Source organism: Microtus pennsylvanicus, chromosome 2, assembly GCF_037038515.1.
Source record: "Microtus pennsylvanicus isolate mMicPen1 chromosome 2, mMicPen1.hap1, whole genome shotgun sequence".
Lineage (NCBI taxonomy): Eukaryota > Metazoa > Chordata > Mammalia > Rodentia > Cricetidae > Microtus > Microtus pennsylvanicus.
In genome coordinates this window covers 153,281,177-153,303,110 of record NC_134580.1, presented here as the reverse complement: position 1 = coordinate 153,303,110, position 21,934 = coordinate 153,281,177, and the positions used below count along the sequence as shown (strand labels likewise).

At 51.8% G+C, this 21,934-nt stretch overlaps 3 protein-coding genes across 21 annotated transcripts; 2 read left to right on the top strand and 1 right to left on the bottom strand.

Moving 5' to 3' along the window:
- Positions 1–4,589: 4,589 nt before the first annotated feature.
- On the top strand, positions 4,590–5,510 carry Lkaaear1 (LKAAEAR motif containing 1). Its single transcript, XM_075963969.1, has 3 exons — positions 4,590–4,979; positions 5,101–5,223; positions 5,300–5,510. The coding sequence occupies exons 1-3, from the start codon at positions 4,590–4,592 to the stop codon at positions 5,357–5,359; spliced, it is 573 nt and encodes a 190-aa protein (XP_075820084.1). The 3' UTR covers positions 5,360–5,510.
- A 2,709-nt stretch (positions 5,511–8,219) lies between these two features.
- On the top strand, positions 8,220–13,547 carry Rgs19 (regulator of G protein signaling 19). Of its 13 annotated transcripts, none has more exons than XM_075963445.1 (6): positions 8,220–8,355; positions 10,758–10,862; positions 11,012–11,133; positions 12,449–12,523; positions 12,614–12,848; positions 12,929–13,547. In XM_075963445.1, exons 2-6 carry the CDS (start codon positions 10,833–10,835, stop codon positions 13,118–13,120), a joined length of 654 nt encoding a protein of 217 aa, XP_075819560.1. In that variant the 5' UTR covers positions 8,220–8,355; positions 10,758–10,832; the 3' UTR covers positions 13,121–13,547. The 13 variants fall into 13 exon arrangements, with proteins under 13 accessions (XP_075819560.1, XP_075819568.1, XP_075819566.1 ...); XM_075963451.1 differs by lacking the exon at positions 8,220–8,355 and adding an exon at positions 8,363–8,500; XM_075963447.1 differs by lacking the exon at positions 8,220–8,355 and adding an exon at positions 8,420–8,547.
- A 644-nt stretch (positions 13,548–14,191) lies between these two features.
- Positions 14,192–20,899, bottom strand: Tcea2 (transcription elongation factor A2). Of its 7 annotated transcripts, none has more exons than XM_075963439.1 (10): positions 20,704–20,899; positions 19,016–19,078; positions 18,632–18,758; positions 17,798–17,888; positions 16,437–16,567; positions 15,946–16,002; positions 15,483–15,637; positions 15,262–15,408; positions 14,586–14,657; positions 14,192–14,383 (listed from the first exon to the last, which is right to left on the bottom strand). In XM_075963439.1, exons 1-10 carry the CDS (start codon positions 20,770–20,772, stop codon positions 14,375–14,377), a joined length of 921 nt encoding a protein of 306 aa, XP_075819554.1. In that variant the 5' UTR covers positions 20,773–20,899; the 3' UTR covers positions 14,192–14,374. The 7 variants fall into 7 exon arrangements, with proteins under 7 accessions (XP_075819554.1, XP_075819555.1, XP_075819552.1 ...); XM_075963440.1 differs by adding an exon at positions 19,178–19,217 and having other exon boundaries at positions 14,192–14,657; positions 20,704–20,895; XM_075963437.1 differs by having other exon boundaries at positions 14,192–14,657.
- Positions 20,900–21,934: the final 1,035 nt, after the last annotated feature.

Below are 21,934 nucleotides of genomic sequence, written 5' to 3'. Positions count from 1 at the left end.
TTGTCCATCCACTTGTGGGTCTACCTTTATAAATCTGTCAGCTGTGCATTTACTGTATAGTCTTGTGGGCTCCAACACTTATCACCATAATTTGAAGTCAGGTATTATAATACTACCTATAATGTTCTTGTTGCTTTATTTTTGGTTGGTTGGGTGGATTTTTTTTCTTTTTTTTTTTTGAGACAGAGTTTTGTAGTAATATGGGCGCAGCGGCAGGGCTGCGTCCCCAACCCCCAGCTGCCTGCCCGGCTAGCTTATGCCCCGAAATAATTACACGGACACTGTATTCATTTAAACACTGCTTTGGCCCATTCCTATCTAGCCTCTTCTAGGCTAATTCTCACATCCCGATCAACCCATCTCTAATAATCTGTGAGCACCGGTCTTACCGGGAAGATTCTAGCCTTAAGTCCATCCTGGGTCGGAGCTGGGGCATGGTGTGCGTCTTCCCTGGAGCAGGTAGCATGGCGTCTCTCTCTCTGAGGTGTCTGCTCCGGAGAGGAGAGCTGTCGAGTCTGACCTCACTTCCTCTTCCTCCCGGCATTCTGTTCTGTTTACTCCTCCCACCTATCTCCTAACCAATGAGAGCCAAGCAGCTTCTTTTATTTTAACCAATGACCTTCCTCCATCAGAGTTTCTCTGTGTAGCTTTGGAGTCTGTCTGGAACTCGCTCTGTAGTCCAGATTGACCTTGAGTTCACCGAGATCTGCCGGCCTCTGCCTCCCAAGTGCTGGGGAGCACCATCACCACCCAATTTTTGTTTTCTGAGAGAAGGTTTCTTTGTGTAGCCTTGACTATCTTGGAACTCACCCTGTAGACCAGGCTGACCTCAAACCTAGAGATCCATCTGGTTCTGCCTCCAGAGTGCTGGAATTAAAGGTGTGCATCACCACCGCCCAGCCTGCAATGTTCTTATGCCTTAGGATTGCTTTGGCGATTCATGCCTTTTGTGGTCCCACATGAATTCTTATATTGCTGTTTTTCTAAACCTGTGAAATATATGAGAATTTTAATGGGTATCACATTAAATCTGTAAATTAATTTTGGTATTATAACCATGTTCACAATATTAATTCTACCAATCCAGGGGCAAGAAATGTCTTTCCATAATCTAGTATCTTTTTATTGTTTTTGTTGTTTTGGTTTTTCAAGACAGGGTTTCTCTGTAGCTTTGGAGCCTGTCCTGGAACTAGCTCTTGTAGACCAGACTGGTCTTGAGCTTACAGAGATCTGCCTGCCTCTGCCTCCCGAGTGCTGCTATTACCAAGCGCTGCTATTAAAGGCATACACTGCCACCGCCGCCACCACTAACCAGCGGATGCTAGAAATTGAACCCAAGTCCTCCAGAAGAGCAGTGTTCTTAACCTGAGACATTTCTCCAACTCACTTTTTCAAACTCTTGAAGTTTTTGTTGTTGAAGTCTCTCACTGATTTGATTAAATATATTCCTAAATATTGTTTTTTAAAGTTATTTTGAATGGAATATTTCTTTTGATTTCTTTCTCTGAGAATCCACTGGTGGTATAAATGCTTTGGTTTTTGTTGTTGTTTTGTTTTGTTTTCTTGATGTACTTTGTTTTTTAAAATTGTTTTCTTATGTATATGGGTAGTTTGCTGCTGAGAAATAATGCTTTTGTACCCTATAAAGATTTGTCAACTGTATTGGTTTAATAAATTGCTGATTGGCCAGTAGCTAGGAAGGAAGTATAGGCAGGGCAACCAGAGTAAGAGAATTCTGGGAATAGGAAAGGCTCAGTCTACAGTTGCCATCCAGATACAGAGGAAGCAAGATGAAAAGGATGCACTGAGAACAGCTACCAAGTCATGTGGCTAAACATAGATAAGAATTATGGGTTAATGTAAGTTGTAAGAGCCAATAGACTAGTTTGTTTCTTTAAATAATTATTTATTTATTTATTCATTATGTATATGTGTGGTTCTTTGGGACTGAACAGCTGCAGGACCAGGTGGGACAGAAACTTCTGTCTACAGTTTGCCTACATGTGTGCCTGTGCACCAGGTACATGCATGGTATCCACTGAGGCCAGAAGAGGGTGTCAGATCCCCTGGAGCTGGAATTATAAATGGTTGTAAGCTGCCATGTGGGTTCTGGGAATTGAACCCAAGTTTCCAGTTCCTCTGAAAGAGCAGTAAGTGCTCTTAACTACTGAGCCATCTCTCTAGCCCCTACTGGGTTTTGTTTGTTTGTTTGCTTGCTTGCTTGCTTGCTTTTGTTAATGGATTTTGTATCCTTCATTGTGTTTATAATGTCCAATAGTTTTCCAGGAGACTCAATAGGGTGTTTAAAGAATTGTGCTATCTGCAATTAGAGATAGTTTGACTTATCCCTTTCCTATTTTATATCTTTCCCTTGTCTAATTCCTATAGCTAAGATTTTGAGCACTATATCAAATAAGAAAGGGGGAATGAATACCTTGTCTCTTTTTCAACTTTAAAGAGAATGCTACCTCATATGTAGAATTTAGGCAATAAGGTGTGTGTATAAACAGATGTATATATGGTTGTAGTACAATATGTAGAAAAGAGAAAAAGAAAGACTAAATATTAGGAGATGAAGAAGAATTTAATGCAGGTAAGAACACAAGTTATGAAAGAGGATAAAAAGCTAATTGTTTTTCCTTTTTTTAAAAAAAATATTCATTTATTATGTACACAATGTTCTGTCTGTGTATATGCCTGAAGGCCAGAAGAGGGCACCAGACCTCATTACAGATGGTTGTGAGCCACCATGTGGTTGCTGGGAACTGAACTCAGGACCTTTGGAAGAGCAGGCAACGCTCTTAACCACTGAGCCATCTCTCCAGCCTGCTAATTGTTTTTCTAGTTCTAACTTAGTCAAAGGTATTTTGGGGTTGGGTGGTGGGTAAGTGCACAAAAATGTATTTGATACTGAAAGAGTAAAATCCAATGTGAAGCTACACAGTTTTCAATACAAAAGGCTGTTTTAACTGTATAGAAGTTCATTGGGATGTATAGATGTGGGGTCTTGCTAATTTTGGCATGTGATTTTTTTATGATTTATTTATTTATTTATTTATTTATTTATTTATTTATTTATTTATTATGTATACAGTGTTCTGCCTGCATGTATGTCTGCAAGCCAGAAGAGGGCACCAGGTCTCATTACAGATGGTTGTCAGCCATCATGTGGTTTCTGGGAATTGAACTCAGGACCTCTGGAAGAGCAGTCAGTTCTCTTATCCTCTGAGCCATCTCTCCAGCCCCAAGAAAGTGATTTTTTTTATTTGCAAGTTTCTTTATAATAAAAGTTATTTAAAAATTGAACTAGTTAGAAAAATTGAACTAGTTATTTTTAAAATCACTAAATTAATGAGTGCTCATTAGATTATAGAACTTGAAGACCTGCCATCTAAGGTTAAACAGGGTTAGGGTTTAGCAAAACTCAAGTCTCATCTTGGTAGACCTCTAGACCCCTGAGATCCCAAACTTACCCCAGAATTGGTGAAAGGGGGTTCTGAGTTCCCACATGGATTTAAGGTGGGCCTTAATCACAAAAATATCTGTAGGAGCTCTGCCCAGAAAGCTAGCTCCAAGGAGTCAGAAGCCAGCCCCCAAGACCAGGACAGTGAATCTGAGACCCATGTGTGAAAAACTCGCAGTGACTTCGAAGGGACCATGGAAGAGGACCTGGGACAGAACACAACACACACACACACAGCCCCAATTCCTGTACCTTAATGCTTGCATAGTGGTGCACCGGCACTGCCAGGCTGGGAGGGTGGGGCTCCAGGTTGCTAAGCAACATAGTCAACAAACCCAGAGACTCAAAACTGAAGTGTTTTCCCACGGAAAAGGCAGAAAGTATGGGGGTGTGAGGACTTGGGGTGGGGAGGCCTGGATGCTGAGTTGGTAGGTGGGCAAGGGGTTAGAAAATTTAGGGGAGAGCACACAACTATGTCTCTACCTCTCACCTACAGGAAGTCAGGAACTGCTGCTGGGTCAGGGACGGTTGCTAGGCTTGGTTTCCTTTTCCCACTTTGAGCCATTCCTCCTTTGTCATCTCTTCCCTGGGTACTGCTCCCCACATCTCTACCCACGGGCCAGAAGGACAGAGGTTGAACTTCTCTATGTATAAATGTGTAGTATCCTTACACACAGATCCGAACACACATATACCTACCTACCTGCAATACCACACATTCATATACACACTCAAGCAGAGATGTGTAGACACACTCTCAGGATGGGGTCCTCTGTCCAAGAAGTCATGAAAGGCCATACCCTTAACCTTACCCCCAACCAAAGACCAGGGACGGAGGCACAGGGCCAGGCCAACTGCAGAGCTCCAGAGTTAGGGGACGCTGAATGACCCATTAACCATAGTGATGCGGCTGTGGAACACCAGTGGCATGCAGGACCATCCGTCTGATTTTACAGCCCTAAATTGGGTATGCTTCTAAAACTGGAGAGGATTAGAAGTCACACCTTACCGCAGATATGCACAGGGTCGGCTACCAGTTAGGGATCTGAGTAAGAAAGCTACAAGGAGTTTCACAGGAACACAGTTGGAGCCATAGTGTTCCCCCTTTTCTTCTACAGACTGAAGCATGCCATCCCCAGGAGTAAAGGGTACCAGGGAGCGGGCCAAAAAGAGTACACCAGTAGCTGGAGCTGGTGAGAAACGCAGGAAGACCCCGAGGGCAACAGAGCCCCCGAAGCCAGGCTGGGCCTTGAGTCAGGAGAGGCTGGCGGCCATGCCCCCCAAAGAGCGCCGCCGCCACCTGCTCTTTGGAGACCTGCTCGACGACGCAGGCGCGTCCGCCTCCATCTTTCCACGCGAGTCTGTGGACACACCCTACTCCATGCCCGACCCGCGCACCTGGACGCAGGCATCCGAACTACCCGCTGAGCGTCAGAATCGGCTTCTGGGCGTCCTCAAGGCCGCAGAGGCCCGCGGCCGAGTCCGCGCCCTGAGGTTGCGCTACACGCGAATGCGGGTATGCAAAGGGCCTCCCGGGGGCGTCCTCAAAGTAGAGCCCACCGAGCTGGCAGGAGGAGGCGGGTGGCGGGTAGTCTCTGGCCCGCTCGCCAGGGTTGCTCAGTAAGCTTAATTCCCAGGCAGAGGAAATCGCTCTCCTGATCCAGAAGCAGGGCTCAGCGCGCGCCGCCATTCGGCTGGAACTGTTCCTACCACCCCAACTGAAGCCCACGAAAATCCCCGATCCTCTGGACCGACAGGAGGTGCGGGCAAACCCGGAGACGGGTGAGAGGGCCCCCGTGCCTCGCCACACACTGACACCAGCCCCTTTCTCCGCAGCGGAGGCGTGTTGAGACAATCCTGGAAGAGGCGGTAGATGGCAGCATCTTCCCGCGATGACGGTGACCCTGGCCTACAGAGCCCCAGGATTACAAGGGCTCCCCACCCTCAAACATAAAGTTCTCATCGAGGGTTCTCGGGTCTTTCCCTTCTTTTCCCCCTGGACTCCCGGAGGGAAGGGCAAGCTTAGATGCCACCTCCCACAGCCACAGTCACAGTGATGGCTCTCCAAAGTAAGGAGACGTTAAGATAATCCTATCTCCCAATCGCCTGCCCCCATCAGGCAACCGGTGCCCTTCAGGACCATAGAGGTAGTGGGGAGGGGAGGTACCAATGTGGGAAAGGATATGGGTGAGCCTGCCTTGACACCAGCACCCCCAGAAATCAGGGCTGTCTTCAAAGTTGGATCATTCCACCTGAGGGCTGGGGTGGCATTCGGGGAGGGAGAATGACGGCAAAGCCAAAGCTGGCCTTTGGAGAGTCCAGTTAGTTATGCCCAGAGGACCAACAGATTGTGAATGGGGCGCTCCTCGCCAAGGTCCCTGGATGGTGGACAGAAAGCTCACCCACAGCCTCCTTTTCATCAGAAACAGCCTGCTGTGCCCACTTGTCCACCAAACATAGAACACAGGAAGGAAGCCACCCATCCCATTCCGATCACTAGACTCTGAAAAGCCCCTGGTTTCTGAGCAGCTCTTCTTCCTCTTCTCCATAGCATGGGCTCTTTGCAGAACCTGTGGTGCCTTGGCCCCTTGGCCTTGTCCTCCATCCCAGCCTCTACCCAGCAGGTTGAAGAGAGGTGGGAGCTGTAAGGAGGTAGACAGCTCCCTGTCCCTGCATGGAAGCTCCCACTGGCTCTGTATGAAACAGAGAACAGAAGGGAAGGAGGAAAAAGAGATCAAAACTGTGGTCCGCTCACTGAGGGCCAGTTCCCGGGGCTCTGTTTCCTCAGCTGGTCTTCTCCCCTGCACATGACCCTTCTCACTTTCTGGCCTGTTGCTGCCCTGAGCCTTGATCCAAACCCAGATGGCAGCGCCCACAAATCAGCAGCAGTTCTCAGGAGGAGGGGAGGGGGTTTCGGGCAGTGGTAAGGATGGCAGAGCAGTAAATGGTAGGTTTGGACATGAGTGTGGGCAGGGAAAATAGTCTCTTCATCCAGGAATGAAGGTCAAACACACCCAGATACAGCCCTCTAATGACAGTCACACCAGATGATAGCCTGTGCTGGGCTCCTCTGGGCAAGCTCCTTGGAGTCTGGACCCCAGGACTTGTCTCTTGGAGATTTGCTAAGTGCCTAGAAAAACTTCATCTATTTAGTAAAGCTATGCCATTATTTCATCATTTTTCTGACCCTGCATTTCTTCATTGGTGGTCACAGAGATGCCTAGGGCCGCTGCAGTGTCCCACACAGTGAATGATTCATATAAGCACTTCAGAGCAGAGGGAGAACAAATACCGCCACTTGATCTCCACATCAGTGAGGGTTTCTTGGGTTTACCAAGAAGGCTAAGGAAGGTGGCATAGGACCCCTCTGTCTGAAGGAAATCCTTCAGGGATACAAAGCCTATGGCACCTGTGAGGCTTGTGAGTAGCTAGGGTTCCTGCTCTGGAAAAGAGTTTATTGGGTTAAAGTTCCAACCCCACTGGCATTGCTTGCTCAGAAGCTCCTGTTCTCCTTCCTGGATTTAGATGTTAACTGAGTGGTGAGCAGATGCAGGGAGGCAGAGAGCAAGTGAGCAGACATGTAGAATGCACTGATTTCTACCCATGGCCAGTGGCCCACACCACATGCTTCAGAATTAGCTTTGGTGTCTGCACCTGCTATCGACCCATGTCTACTGGGCCTCCCTGTTCTGAGCTGTGCCCACCTCTCAGGACTATTATCTGAAGCAGCTACTACTGTCCAGATGGGCTCCTAGCCTCTACCTTGCTTTGGAATCCATCAGTTTGGCAGTCAAAGGGCTCTGTGGTCATTTCATCAAGTCCCACACAGTATTGCAGGAAGCCTGGTAGCCCCAGGCTCTCAACTATTCTCTCTTCATCCAGGCTCCCTGCACATCATGACCATAACCTGCCCTCCTCACCTCTCAGCCCATCCCTTTCTTGTGTGTCTCCCATTCTGGTCCACTGCAGTCAGCTCCAGGTTAAGTCTGTCTGCCTCTGCCCCACTGCCTGAAGGGATCTTGTGAAGTATTTGCTTTGTACCTCTGACTTGTGTGTTGAGCACATACAACCTGTACAATTGAAATGCATTTTTGTTAGCAAGATCCCAAAGCCTGAACTGATCAGGCTGTGTTCCAGTGCTAAGAAGAGCAGGAACCACATGGCCCAAGCAACCACGTACACCCTACAGACCAAGTCTAAAGCAGGGTCAGGGTCCCTGGACCATAACCCAGAGCATGCTGGGATAATGATCTAATTCAAATCTGTACCCAATCATAAGAGTTGGCCAAAGAGCAAGACCATTTGTGGAAAAGGCTATCTTGGAGCAGTTTGAGGGGTCAACAGGAACTCAACCAGGCCCCAGAAACTTTCAGGGTAATTTGATATAAGAACCTGCATCCACAGTGCCCACCAAGCTATATAGTTCCTGAACCTCCCTTTTTCTGGGAAAGTTCCATAGCAGGGTGACACAGACCAGACTCAGAAATGCGAAGGGGTTGGCCGGACAGGGCAGTACCACAGGCCAGTCCCTCCCAAAGGTCTCTTCTAAATTCAGACGAGCCAAGGAACACAGGGGGCTCAACTCTGGTTCCCCACACTGTATCACATAAAGGAAAGACTGGGAAAACCCAGTTAACCAGACGGAGCGCCGACTCAATCGTGTCAGGGTCACCATGCCACGCTACCGCGGGACGACACGCCAGCGCGGGTGGGGCGCGGGAGCGGGCGCGGGGCGGGGCACTGCGGGCGAGCAGGCGCTGGGGCTCGAGGAAGTCCCGGCCCCTCTCTTTGGGGAAGTACCGCGGAGGCGCCTGCGCACTACGCCTGCGCCCCCTCCCCGGCGACCAGCAGGACTTCGGAGCGCGCGGGCGGCGTGACTCTGGGACTCAGCGGTGAGTGCGGCGCTGGACCGCGGACGGGCCCCGGCGGTGTAAATGCAGGCTGTGCCCGGACTTCAGCAACCGGTCCACGTGGACCTGGGTCGCGGTGGGACCGGAGCCCACTCCCTGCGCGTGGGGGAGGGAGAGCCGCAGCAAGGTTCCCCTTTTTCTTCAGCTCGGAGCTTTGAGAAGTAATTGCTAGAGGTGGGGGCCGGAAGAACCCAGGTTTCCGTGTCTCCCGCCCGCTAGCCTAGTGGGGAGGGGCCAGACAAGACACCCGATCCACCACCTTACCCACCCTTCGAGTCAGGTCCTCTAGCCACTCGGCCTGGAAAGCCTTAGGGGTGAATGTTGCACTCCCCGGCCCCACCCGAGCGGGGTTCTGTGCGCCTTCCTACCTCGCGAATACCCAGGAGTACATCTTGCTGTCTGACTTAAGTCCCTGCTGCTTTAGAGCACGCCCCTTCGGCAGCCAGGGTGGGGCCCAGACCGAACCTGGCCCTCCCGCCCCCATCCGCCTTTAGGTCGCTGGTGAGTGGGGCGCCATGGCGAATTCCTTAAGAAAGGGGTGGGGGCTTCAGAGACTGCGAGAGGGACCGCGAAGAAGAGACAAACCCTCCAGATGACCCCACCAGCAGAAAGCAGGAACTGGGTGGGGGCCTACCACTCCTCAGGTGGGCTTGGGCAGCAGGGTTCGCCATGGTGAGAGAGGGCTGGCCTGCCATGGAGGTACAGGTAGGACAATGACAGTGTGGGATGGAAGTGGGAATGGAACCCGTTAGCCCCCCCCCAAAAAAAAGGTTATGACTTTTTTTTTCTGGGATTGCCCCATTTTCTTAAGCGGGGAGGGGGGACTAGGGGGAGGGACTGGGCAGACTTGGACGTTCTTTTTTCTTCTGTGGAGCAACGCGGCAGCCATTCCCCAGGGAGCTTCTGTCCTCAGACACCAGATTTGCTGCATCTGGTCTCTCTGCATAGACTTGGGGGGCCAACGCCTGGGAGGCTTGGGGAGGGACCAATATTCGCAGGTAGGGCAGGAAAACCCTAATTCAGAGTCTGGGCTCCCCTTCCCCAGAAAGAAGGGAGGCAGTAGTCAAGAGCACCCTTGACTACTGACCATTGATGGGTACAAGGAGCCAGGACCAGAACCTGCAGCTGGGGAAAAGGGCAGGCACCCGTCTCTGCCCCCAGTGGACCCCAGCATCCAGGCCCCACACCCTAGTCTGTTCCCTGTCCAGTCTGCTGACTGGAGATGGAGCATCGGCTGCAGGGTGGTCTTCAGGGTGAGGGTATGAAGGACAACTCTGGAGAGCCTAGAGACTTCAGGCTACCATACCCCTTCCTTTCCCTAGAAGCTCAGCCCCAGGGAAGTACAGCCCAAGCTACTTCTGTGTCCTGGTTTGCATGCTGGGAGACTTGGGAACCCATCATCTCAGAAGTCAAGTCAGGTGGTGAGGCTACACCCTCAGTGGACAGAGCTGAGGAAGAACAGGATTAAAGGACCTCTGCTGGATGAGGGGCTACAGGAGGGTGAATCTCGTCAAAAGTAATGTGAGCCCCAGGCTGACAAGAGGAAGGTGGACAGAGCAGAGATCTTAAAACCTGGATGGCCTCCATCTTGGACAGAAATGGGCACAGGCTGGGGAGAGAGGAGGCATTCAAAACCGCTGCCAGCATGCTAATTGGATGCTTTAGCTTATGTTTCTCCTGGGGACACTGGAATTTGAAGTCAGCTTTCAGTGGCCTGAGAGGTTCCTAGACCTCCCCCCCCCCCCCCCCCCCCGTGAAAGTGTGGTCCAAACATCAAGAATGATAAACCCTGTGAAAACCCATTGAAGAGCCCAAGGCTCTCACTATGCAGCTGGTCCTCCCACGCTGCCACTCCAGCTACCATAGTTAGCACTCCCCGCTTCTGCATCCTAAATGGGAGTGTCTGGGGCAGCCGAGGGCCAAAGAACCTTGTTACCTGAGTACACACCTCATGGGGCATACCCCCCCTCCACCCCATTCCTCACTTTCGGGAAGTCGTTCTGAGGCCCACTCAAGTACTCAATGCTCAGACCTAGCCCTCTGCAGTCATCTGAGTAGCATCTCTACCTACCTCCATACCAGCTTGTAGCTCCAGTCCTCTTGGGAGGGGCCAGGAGCCGGAAGCCAAGAAAGAGGAACCCAGGCTTCCGGCTTCTCAGGGACTGAGCAGATGGGGGTGTCTTAGAGCCATTTATGGGAGGCCCAACTGCAGTATCCCCATCTCCGGCACCTCTATATGGGGTAAGCATGCAGGCTTGGGGTAGAAGGCTAAGGCAGAGCTCTGACCAAGCTCCCTCTGAGGGACCTCTCCCTGAGGTGGGGTGCAGAGTTACAAGGTAGGTCCAGATCACAGACCTCAGTCAGAAATCCAATGTTCTTCTCAGATCCAGCAGACTCCCAGACTGCACTGAAGATCCAGAGCTGGCACCACAGAACCTGGCAACCCCCTCCACCCACCCATGCCCACCCCACATGAGGCTGAGAAACAGGTAGGCACTCCCCACCTTTAATTGGGTTCCTGGACACCTGAGGTCCAAAATGTCATGACCTTGGGTACACAGTCCATTGGGCAGGTGGGCAGAGACATAGGGTCCAGTGAATTCTGGAGTGGAGGTTGAGGCAACCCCCTCTTCCTCAGCACACAGGACCAGAGGAGGCAGACAGGCCCCCATTGATGTCCAGCCATGATGCAGCCCCTTCAGGACCCCCCAGTCGCAACCCCTGCTGTTTATGCTGGTGCTGCTGCTGCAGTTGCTCCTGGTATGTGAACTTGAGGGTGCAGCTTGCACTGGGAAGACCCCAGGGCATTTGGGCAGGGGTACATGGTTCATAAAGCACCAAACGGGTATGTGGACCTGGGGAGCAGCTCATGGGAGAGGTACAGAAGCATGAAGGGGTGGGATGAGGTGGCTTTTAGGGTTCAGACCCAGTCCTGCTCCCTAGACCCTCCAGAGGCTTCCAAGAAACTAGCTTTAGGCAGGTGCCCCAGCCACAGCATTGCCCTGTCTAGAGATTGCTGAGCCTTGTTGGCTGATAGTAGTGCCCAGATCCTCTAAGGGACTTTATATGGCTCTTAAATTTTATGTGTCTGAGTATTTTGCCTGATTATGTCTCTGTGGCATATCTGGAACCTGAAAAGGCCAGAAGGTGTTGGAACTGGAGTTACAAATGGTCGAGAGCCAGCATTTGGTCTGTGGAAGAACGAGCGCTCTTAACACTGAGAATTCCTCCAGCCCCTTCGTGTGTCCTTTAAACCTAGTATGCTGGGGTATTACATTCAAGAGCCAAGCAAGTGGCATGCATATGGTGTCCATGCTCTTACCCAAAACCTGTTTATACCACTAAGAGCTGCCCAGACCCCAGACTATGTGCAGTAGAAGACACATTTGAGAAGACAGAAAAGTATTTAAGGTTTGGGGGTGTCTGATGGCAGGAGTAGGAGAGACAGCAGAAGTTTCCTACATTATAGCAATCTGACCCTACACAGACTGAGGGTTCTATTGAACAGCAAGCCACCCAGCACTACGTATAAGCAAGATTCAAGGAGTGAAATATGAATGGGTAGGGCTCACTGGAAGCTTGAGCTGTATTGTTGCTGAGAAGCCAGGCCTGGTGGGAACTGAATTGTCTTCACAAGTGTGGGAATGAGATGCTCGTTGTGCCAACTGAGCACATACTGACAAGAAGTTTCCCTTGGAGGCAGTGTTCAGGATCCAGGATCAGACAGGTACAGACACATTGGAGGGGCTCTTACCCTACATTAGCCAACGAGTCATATTGCTGATATTAGGCCTTAAGTGCAGACTTTTCAGTGATCTCTAGAATGATCTGGAACTAGGCTAAGGAGTATGGTTCTACCCAGCAGTCCAAAGAGAGAGAGTGATACCAGGAACCAGAACAGTCCAGCTGCTGACCAGGAAAGAGGCCTCAGTGGGGGAACAAGAGGATGTGAAGAAGGTTCACACTAGGAGCTTCCTTCCTTGCAACAGACTTACTGGTGCTAGGCAACCACGTGCCAGAGTGGTGTGTGGAGAACCCAACTGCATAAGGTAGTGCCACTTTCATTTGCCACTAGGAATCAAGAACGGCAGCGAGCGTGGCAGGCTTCTCGGGAAAGCAAGTTGCAACCCCTCCCCAGCTGTGAAGTTTGGTGAGTACAGCCACCACAGTGTGTGCATGCGTGTGTGTGTGTTTGTGTGCACGTCTCAGTTCTGACATGGCCCGGCCCTAATACCTGCAGCACTCCACCAAGTCCTGAGGAAGTACAGAGCTGGGCACAGTCCTTTGACAAGTTAATGCATAGCCCCACGGGCCGCAGTGTATTCCGGGCATTCCTGCGCACAGAATACAGCGAAGAGAACATGCTCTTCTGGCTGGCCTGTGAGGAGCTGAAAGCAGAGGCCAACCAACATGTGGTGGACGAGAAGGCGCGACTTATCTATGAGGACTACGTGTCCATCCTGTCCCCCAAGGAGGTGCGCCAGATGCAGGGATAAGTGAGGGTGGCCTGGGAAGGGCCCCGCCCCACCTCCTGACCTTGGTGCCTGCCACACAGGTGAGCCTGGACTCCCGTGTGCGAGAAGGCATCAATAGGAAGATGCAAGAGCCATCACCACACACGTTTGATGATGCGCAGCTGCAGATCTACACCCTCATGCACCGGGACTCCTATCCTCGCTTCCTCACCTCCCCCGCCTACCGCTCTCTGCTACTCCAGGGGGCCCCACAGTCCTCCTCTGAGGCCTAGGTGCTTGCCAAACAGATGCCCTGCTCCTGTGGGCAGACTAGGGGCTAACCCTGCCCCATCTGGCTGGATATAGACTCAGTCCCAGTGGCAACTGCAATGTTCTGCTCTGCCCTAGCCTGTTCCAGCTGGGGGTTCTCCGAGATGGTGCCTCAGACCCTCCAGTCACGTGCCCAGGAGATGTTCTCATAGAGAACAACCTCTGTGCCAACAGGTTTGTAGCAAGACTGTTTATTCCGCAGAACCAGATGTAGGACCTCAGAGTCAGGCTCAAAAGAAGAGCCCATTTATATTTTATATGTTAATGAACTTTAAAATTGGAAACATGTCCTTATTGTACATTTTATCAAAAGAAAAAAGAAAGCTTTCACATTCATCTGTACTCCTGCACATGCCAAAAACATGATATAGTATTCTTGACCCTTTAAAAGCAAGTTTCCATTTATCCCACAATTGGGGTAGGAGGTCAGAGAAGAGGATCATCCACCAGACTCTTCTGGGCCCTGCCCAAGGTATAGCTCTAGGAACTGGCCTCAACTCTTAAGTGGGTCAGTGCTCCACAAAGGCTTAAGATGCAACTGCAGATTATCCCAAACCCTTGTGTACTTGGTGAGATGTCTTCCTAGAGGCTTGGCCTCCTCAAGGTAGCTGGGTACAATGTCATCTTCATCTTATGGGTCCAATAAAGCAAAGCACCCACTACGTTGGTCCTTCAAGTTGCTGGAAGTTTCAGCAATTTGAAGCTAGAATTGACCTCAGCCCAGAGACCATCCTCCCCCATGTGGTGAGCAGGGTGAAGGATGGAGCAAAACATCCTGAGAGGGTACCAGGTCCTTGGGCTGCCATGTCTGGTGAGGATGGGTGAACACTGGGCAAGGTCCTGTTCTAACAAGTCCCACATAGTCAGCATGGTGGGACACAGATGAGCAGACCACCAGTATCCTAGAATCACACATGTTCTTGCCTACACTGCCCAAGGCAGCTTAGCTCAAGTGTTGTCTGAGCCCAGGGAGCAATGGAAGGACAGACCCAGCTGGAGCCAGTGTTTAGCCCCTACCAGGAGCAAGGCCAGAGGAAGGCAAAAGAAAACATTTAATAATGAGGGACAAAGGGCAGAAAGGTGCACACCAGGCAGGCAGGCTGGGACAGGGCATGCCACCTTCTGGGGATCTCCAGAGAAGCTGTGTCCAAGAACATTGCAGGAGGGGGCAATGCTAGCCATGGCCAGGACTACAACACAGCAGTACGTACAAGGGTTCAGCAGAACTGCAGGAAGGTAGGGAAGTGTCTGGCCAAGGCCCCACATGACACACACCACCCCCCAGGGCAGTAACAGGATGGACAGGCATGGGGCTCCTCCCCAGAGACTCCCAGGAGGCTATTGGTACAGTGGGCCCTGGTTCCTAGTTCAGGTCCAATATATTCTGAGACAGGACTGGAGGTGAGCATTCTGGGCCCACCTACCTACCTTCCAGCGGTTCCCACACTCGTTGCAGACAACATAAGTGGTCATGGGCTCATCCGAGCTGCGAGTCTGTACCTGTAAGGTGGGTGGCTGAATCCCCGATCTCTACTGATGACTTGATTTGAAACTTCCCAGTGACCTCAACCTTCTAAAACCTCCATAAGTCTATGGAAAAGGTGGATCACCACAACAGAGATCTTTGTGGGCCTGAACAACTGGGCTCAGTAGAGTCCAGAGTGTTGGCTAAGTACAGAATTCCCAAAGGAGGGTCTATATATTGAAAGGATCAGCAGAGATGCCAGTGGCCCTGGTCATCTGGGAGACGGAAGAGAAAACCTTCTATGACAGGGCTTAGTCCTTACAGGTAGTGGAGACTGAGCTGCTCTGCCCCTCATGCCCTGTTACAGATGATGGCAGCTTCCCAAGTCCCCAGTATGTCCTGGAATCCACATGGTCTCCCCAAAATATTTAAGCCTCCACCTCCATAGCAGGGTCTGAAGGTCCCACAGCCACTGCCAAACAGAAGACTACACTCCTGTCTCTCCAAGCTGGGCAGGGCCAAGCCACTTAGCCCTAGCACAGAGCCCCAGACCAGGAGAAGTAGGGACAAAGGTGGTATCCATGGAGAGGATTGGTGTGCCCTGAGGTCCCAGCCAAGGGAGATAGAGTGGACCCCAACCTGCGTGTAGGTGCAGTTCTTCTTCCTGCACTTGCTGCAGGTGAACAGGTCGGTCTGTGTGCCACCTGTACGGGCCATCTGATGTTCACGGATGGCCTCCTTGGTCATGGCCTTACGGATCTCCTTCAGCTCATCACTGGCCATCTCCTGATAAAGGGGCCAAGTGCTCAGCCTGCAGCTCTATACAAACAGCCTGCCCCAGCCCTTCCACTGGGGCTCACCTCTGATGTCATCACGGCTATCTGCTGGGGTGTAATGGCACCACACAGCACGTTCCGCCGCAGGCCAGGGTTCTTGGCATCTTTCAGGTTGGAGATTCGGCTCCGCACACGGTTCTTGTACTTCATGTCTGTGTTTCCCACGTCCAGGAAGATGCGTAAGGGTATTTAAGGATGCATCTGAGGTTTCTGAGCTCCATCCCCTCCTTGGAGTCATGAGTCTGCCCACTCAAGCCCTGTGGGGAACTGAAGGGCTATAGTGTTGTTCCTGTTTGAGGCCCAGATCTATATATTAAGTAGTCATAGCCCCTTATTCATCTATGGCCCAGGTAAAGTTAGGGGACCACCCCAAGAGAGCGCTGGATAATCTGCCAATGGTGTCTAACAACTACTGGAGAAGCACAACTCACTGGCCTACAGATTCTACCAGAAGTCTTGGACCTTGTATACACTGTACAAAGGATATACTCCTCGATCTGAGCTGACAGATGCTCACAGTCTACACCGACGGCCTCATGGTCATCTGCAAAAGGGAACCCTCATTAGTCCCCCCACACACTGGCTTTTTGCACCTGCCACCCCTCTGCTTGCACAGAGCTCTAGAAGGCACTTGCATTCCTGGGAGACCCCCAAGATACAGGTGTTCTGATGACTCCAAAACCCCACCTCCTCCCTAAGTCATAGTGGGCTAAAGAGAAGAGCTGTTGCCAGGCAGTGGTGGTGCATGCCTTTTATCCCAGCACTCAGAAGGCAGAGGCAGGTGGATCTCTGTGAATTCAAGGCCAGCCTGGTCTACAAAACAATTTCCAGGATAGCCAGAGCTGTTACACAGAGAAACCTTGTCTCAAACAAGAGAGAAAGTGTTAGCTCTCAGGCAGCAACCTGTAAAGCAGGCGGAGGTCCAGGCCACCCTGTGAATCTGGAGAAGTGTCAAAATCCAGAGCTTGCAATACTTACGGTCCGTTTGCAGGGCCAAAGTCAACATTTCACGGCATTTGTTTCGTACAGCATCGCAGGTAATGGGTACTGGGGGAAATGTGGTGATCCTCGGAGTGGATGAGGTCCTAGGTGGGTCTGGCTTCTTGCAGCTAGAGAGACAAAGCCAGCTGGGCTTAGACTAAGCTTGTTAAGCCAAGTTGTGCGTCCAGCAGCTGTTGGACACCACTGTTGGCTACCTAGTGCCCTCTCTGTGTGATAATCCCCAGAAAAGCAAATGCGGATGCCATGCTGACCCCCAAAGCCCATTTGCTCTATCCTGACAGACCCCCAGCTAGGTCCATCCTTAGTTCAGCCTAGAATGCTTGTGTGCTCCGCCCTTGTCAGAGAAGAGCATTGGCTAGAAGGTCCACAGTGGATCACAGATCACTCCCCAAATGGATGCCAGAGCCTTCAACAATCCGTGTCTGAGCAGTGCTCTCTGGTCAAACTGGGCTGAGATATTCTTGCTAGCTCCAGAGTGTCTGCTTCCCAAGAAACCCAGGACATGGGCCATGCTGTGAACACCTGTCTGCTAATGGCAGAATAAGGCAGATACTTCCGGTTGCCTGGAGTAAAGATGAGGTGGAGAGTCACCCAAAGTCAAGTCTTAATGTCACAGGTAACCCCAAAACAAAAATGAAATTGGGCAAGGATCTCAGGTCTGGGCTCAGTGAAAGGCTTGTCCAACAGTCATGCTATACCCACCAGGCCCTCTCCTCTGGAAACCAGCAGCATCAGGGGGCTTTTTGGAGCAAAATCATCTGTACAGGCGTGCTAATGAGCTCAGGACATAATATTATATCTGGACTGCTAGGCTAGAGCTCAGAGCATAGGCTGTTGTGGCCTGGCCACTGCTACCATCTGATCAAAGCAGCCTGTCATCCATGGCCTGTGACTAGCAATGCCCCTCGTCTCCATGGTAACAGGTCTGCCCTGACCACCTTTAAGGCAGTGGTGTGGCAACGCTTGAATGTGGAGATATGGGCTGTGCCCACCTGTAGCTCCAATAGCATTTGCATGAGGGACCCATTCACCAATCCTGCTGAGCAGCAAAAAGATAGAAGCAGGAAAGGGAGCCTGGGGCCAGGCCAGCTCCTGTTGGGTAGCCCCTCCTTACTGAAGGTCTCAATGACACTGACAGCCAGGCAGACACAGCCAGACATCTTCAGTGGGTGGGACAGTATCCAGCATGAGGCTGGCTAACCTTATAAATGGTGTCCTGGAGAGGGCCTCTCCCTCAGGGGAATGATGTCCAGGCAAATGGACATCAGCCTTCTTTTCCCACTGAGGAAACTGAGGCAAGAGGCAGAAATGTATATACCTGCCTTCAGATATGCTACCTGAGATCCGCAGTCCCTGAGGCATCCTTTGAGGACGATGTGGGCAGAGGCGTGCCCTTCCCTTGATCCCTGGTCTTGCCATCAGAAACATCTGCCATTATCAGAAAACAAATGGTATAGTCTGGTCAGGATCAGGCAGCCAGGTGCTAGCCCAGCCTCAACCTGGCCATTATCCCCACTGCTTAAAGCCATTAGACAAGCAAAGTACCAGGAGGCCACCTGACCTTCCTCCCAGTCCCCAGCAAGCCCACCAGCCTCTTCAGGACCCACCTTCCTTAAGCCTCACTCAAGCAAGCTGCTGTGGGATTCTTCAGGTTGAACCTGCATATGCCTCATAAAAGGCTTCTTCTGACAACATGGGCAGGGCCTTGCCCAAAGCCTGAACTATGGACCAGGATAAACTTACACTGCTAGCCTCTCAATGGCCATGTGACGACTGTAAGGAGGGGCAGATCCTGAGTTGTCTCAGAGAGCTTTGTAGACAAAGCCCAAGAATGGCTGCCATCTCTGCAGACCAGTTATTCACTGTCCCCACAAATAGTTGCTGTCTGCCTAGCTCACCTCTTGCATAGATAGGTAGCGGCCCCACCTCCTCCTCCTTCATCTGGAATATCCTAACTTTTCTGTTGACCTCCTGCAGTTTGAAAACCTCCTCCTCGGCATACACCCTCCCAGGCCATCCCCTCCCCACCACAGCAGATAACAGCCATCGTGCTCATTCACTTCCAGCCCAGGGATGGGCACTTTCTGGCCTGTTTTGTATCCCACAACCAGACAGCCTGAGTAAGTGCGGCAGGGCTGGCACTCTATACCGTACTGAGCAACACGAGACACCCTTTACATTCTGACCCGCACCCAAGAGCTTCTTCCAGGACTTGATGAGGGACTTGGCCAACGCAATGAGCTCCTCATCCGAGCTCTGCTTCCGCAGGGCATTGACAGACATCCCAACACGGGTGGACTGCAAGACAAGTGTCCAGGGTCAGAGGTGGTAGGGGCTCTTGGCTCCCACAGGGAAGGGCTAGGGAATGGGCAGGGGCAGAAGGACACCTCTCCCGAGCACCCCCTCCCACCTCCCTGATCACCAGAAAGAATCAGAAACCCTCTCCTTAGAACAGTTGTTTGTGCCAGCTAAGCCTTGTGGGAGTCATATAAGGAGCCCTGTTCTTGGAATTGCTGTCTCTGGAACCATCCTAGTCCAGGACTGGAAGAGCTTACCTGGAGCAGGTGTAATGTAACAGGCATGCCCTTCAGCTCCCGCAGCAAATCCATGGCTCCCTCCTGGAAGGGAAAACGGCCTTCATAAAGGGCATTAAACAATCCCACCTCTTCCTGATCATGAGAGAAAATTTGTATGTCAGAAGGAAGCCACTCCTCTACCTTGAGAAGATCAGAGCACTGCGCATATGGCCGTACATCACTAGGAAAGAAATTGAGGCAAACAGCAAACAGCTTAACAGTGCTCTCCTCAAAGATCGGGTGGTTTCTCACCCTGCATCTGTGGTGACCTCCAGACCTCATGGTAACCACATCAGGTCACAGAGCAAACTACTAGAGAAAAAAAAATATGCCCCAGTTCCTGGAAGGACACTCAGAGATATAACTCAGGTTCCTTAGCCATAGTCCATCTGTGCCATAGTGGCAGAGCAGCCTCCTCAAAGTGCCCATCCGTCAGTGCAGCACTTCCAAATATTTTAACAGACAAGCCTGGTTTTCTTCCCCTACCAAGCTCTATTCTTCAGTATCTACAGACAGGCTGCACCTTGAAGGCTCCTCCTCTTCCTACCTTAAAACCCTCATTCTGCCTAAGACTGCTCTTCTCCCTGGCACTACAAAGCTTTATTCCTCCTTCCTACAACCGAGACAGACTCTTCCAACACCCAACACTGTTGTGCTTGCTATCCTCCAGGTTGCCACTATGAGCTCATTCAAACCTTCCATACTAGAGGCAATGGGAGGGTCTGGGGCTAATGTTTCATGGCCCTAAAGCGGATCCTGCTTCCGAGACTGTACACCAGTACACCAATCAGCCTCTCAGGTTGCTGCAACCTCCTGGAACCTCTGTCATTTCCCTTCTCCACTGTACAGTCCTGTCTGTGACTTTCCACTCTTGCTGTCGTTTAGGTTTAACACCCTTAGAGGAAAGAAGCACCAGCAAGCCTCTGCAGTGCAGGTGATTGCAGAGTGGACTCCAGCCCTCCAACCCTGAACAACAGGAACCCAAGGCAATCCTTTTGGGGGCATCCCCAAAATCTGTCCTGCAGCCCTCCACTCCAAGTACAGACCTGGGGAGGCTCTACAGACATGACTCAGCCACCATCTGGGCTGCCCTGGGGATTGGTGCCGCGGATGGGCGGGTCATACTTAGCCTTAAGGCTACCTCCTGGTCCCTTCCCACCCACGGAAGAAAAGATGCAAGTGCCATCATCCTCTAAGGATGCTCCTGAAAGGTTACAAGAGTGGCCAGGGTCGACCGAAAGGCGGGCTAGACTGCCAAGCCCACAGTGCCTCGGGGCAAGACGAGGGGCAGAGTTGGTCTACAAGGGTCTCAAGGATACAGGTTCATTTTGGAATCTACTGTCTCCCACACCGGCTTACTGCTGCCTGAGGCCTAAACGGGGTTGGGGGTGGGGAGTATTAGAGAAACCTGGTTCTGTAGGGTGGGGGCAGACATGGGAGACAACGGCTGGACTAAGAACGCACGCGACCACCGCTGGGCGATGGGGCCAGTGGGCGGCTCTCAAGTCAACTTGAAGTCCAGTGTGAAGCAGCAGTCCCAGGACAAGGTAGAGGGCGGGCCCGGGGCAGGGGTCTCGACTGGTCTGAGTATCATTCTCCCCGTGGGTGGGTTCGGTGGGTCTCCGCGGAGCGGGGGCCCCAGGGTCCTGGCGGCCCGCGCCCCTCACCGCGCTCTTCCTGGTCACCATCTTGTCCAACCTCCGGGCGATCCGCGCAATCTCCTCCTCCTTGCCCATCACCACCTCGGTGGCGGCGGGTTGCGCCAGTTGAGCCGCCCGGCCCGACCTCGGCCGCCGCCGCCGCCGCCGCCGCCTAGATGCGCGGTCCAAACCTCCCCTGGCGGCCGCGTGCAACACAATAAAAAAAAAAAAAAGTCTCCGCCCCCGGGACTACAACTCCCAGACGACTGCGTGGCGCGTGGCGCGCGACCCACTGGAAAAGATAGTTCCTCCTTACGTCCCCCCCCCCCACACACACACCCTCTGAAAGCTGGGGAGAGGGTGGAGCTTGAGGGGAGGAGTAAAGATAACCCACTGCGCTGCGGTGTTGAACAAAACCCTTTCTGAGCCGCTTGCTAGCGAAGCTGTGCTCCTCCGCTGGTCGAGTCCGGTCGCCTCCGCCTCCGTGGCGTTGGGACCTCTCAGCTCAACCTACGCCCGGTTGGACTTGACACACTCCAATCGTTGCCAAGCCAATTTTAGGTCGTTCTTGCTTCTGCGCAGATGCTGCTCACACTGGGCTGTGTGGACCCCCAACTCTCTGAAAAGGCTTCTTGGGCAAGAATCCAGCCTCTGAAGTCAACCTCACAGGATGTATATCCCAGGTTCTGCTCGTCTCCCAACCTGTGAAGTAAGAATGACAGAGGCTGTGATCAGGATCATCCCATTCACATTATACACTGAGAACAGAGCAGGGCAATCAGACAGTGAGTCAGTGTCGCAGGAACATCACAGCCATGCCCAGGCAAGGAAAAGAGGTATCCTGTTCCTCTTCTGTGGTGCCAAAAGACAGGTGTCTGAATTGTACCCGTAGTGACCACGAGGCCAGGGTGCAAACGGAATTGACAGATGGCCTGGGCTGACCATTTAATCAGTTATGACATCTTCAGCACCCTGTCCCACAGCACTAGGATTTGAACAGACATGTTCCCAAAGAAAGCGTACACACCAGCAAGCATGTGAAAGGCACTCAACCTCGTTAGCCATTAGGGAGATGCAGATCAAAACAACAGGCAAGGGCTGGGAAGTAGCTCAGAGGTAGAACCCTGGCTACGCACACAAGGCCCTGGCACTATGACAATAAATAAAGAGATCTGGGCATGGCAGTGCTCACTTTTAATCCCAGCACCTGTGAGGCAGAGGCAGGCAGATCTCTGTGAGTTCGAGGCCAACCTGGTCT

Excerpts from the sequence above, each read along its gene's own strand:
- Lkaaear1 (XM_075963969.1), top strand. The coding sequence starts at position 4,590 with ATGCCATCCCCAGGAGTAAAGGGTACCAGGGAGCGGGCCAAAAAGAGT. Across the intron at positions 4,980-5,100 it reads TGCGCTACACGCGAATGCGG|GCAGAGGAAATCGCTCTCCT; the intron begins GTATGCAAAGGG and ends CTTAATTCCCAG. Across the intron at positions 5,224-5,299 it reads ATCCTCTGGACCGACAGGAG|CGGAGGCGTGTTGAGACAAT; the intron begins GTGCGGGCAAAC and ends CTTTCTCCGCAG.
- Rgs19 (XM_075963445.1), top strand. The coding sequence starts at position 10,833 with ATGCCCACCCCACATGAGGCTGAGAAACAG. Across the intron at positions 10,863-11,011 it reads CACATGAGGCTGAGAAACAG|CACACAGGACCAGAGGAGGC; the intron begins GTAGGCACTCCC and ends CCTCTTCCTCAG. Across the intron at positions 12,849-12,928 it reads CCATCCTGTCCCCCAAGGAG|GTGAGCCTGGACTCCCGTGT; the intron begins GTGCGCCAGATG and ends CCTGCCACACAG.
- Tcea2 (XM_075963437.1), bottom strand. The coding sequence starts at position 20,772 with ATGGGCAAGGAGGAGGAGATTGCGCGGATCGCCCGGAGGTTGGACAAG. Across the intron at positions 18,759-19,015 it reads TTACATTACACCTGCTCCAG|TCCACCCGTGTTGGGATGTC; the intron begins GTAAGCTCTTCC and ends CTTGTCTTGCAG. Across the intron at positions 14,658-15,261 it reads AGAACTGCACCTACACGCAG|GTACAGACTCGCAGCTCGGA; the intron begins GTTGGGGTCCAC and ends CCCACCTTACAG.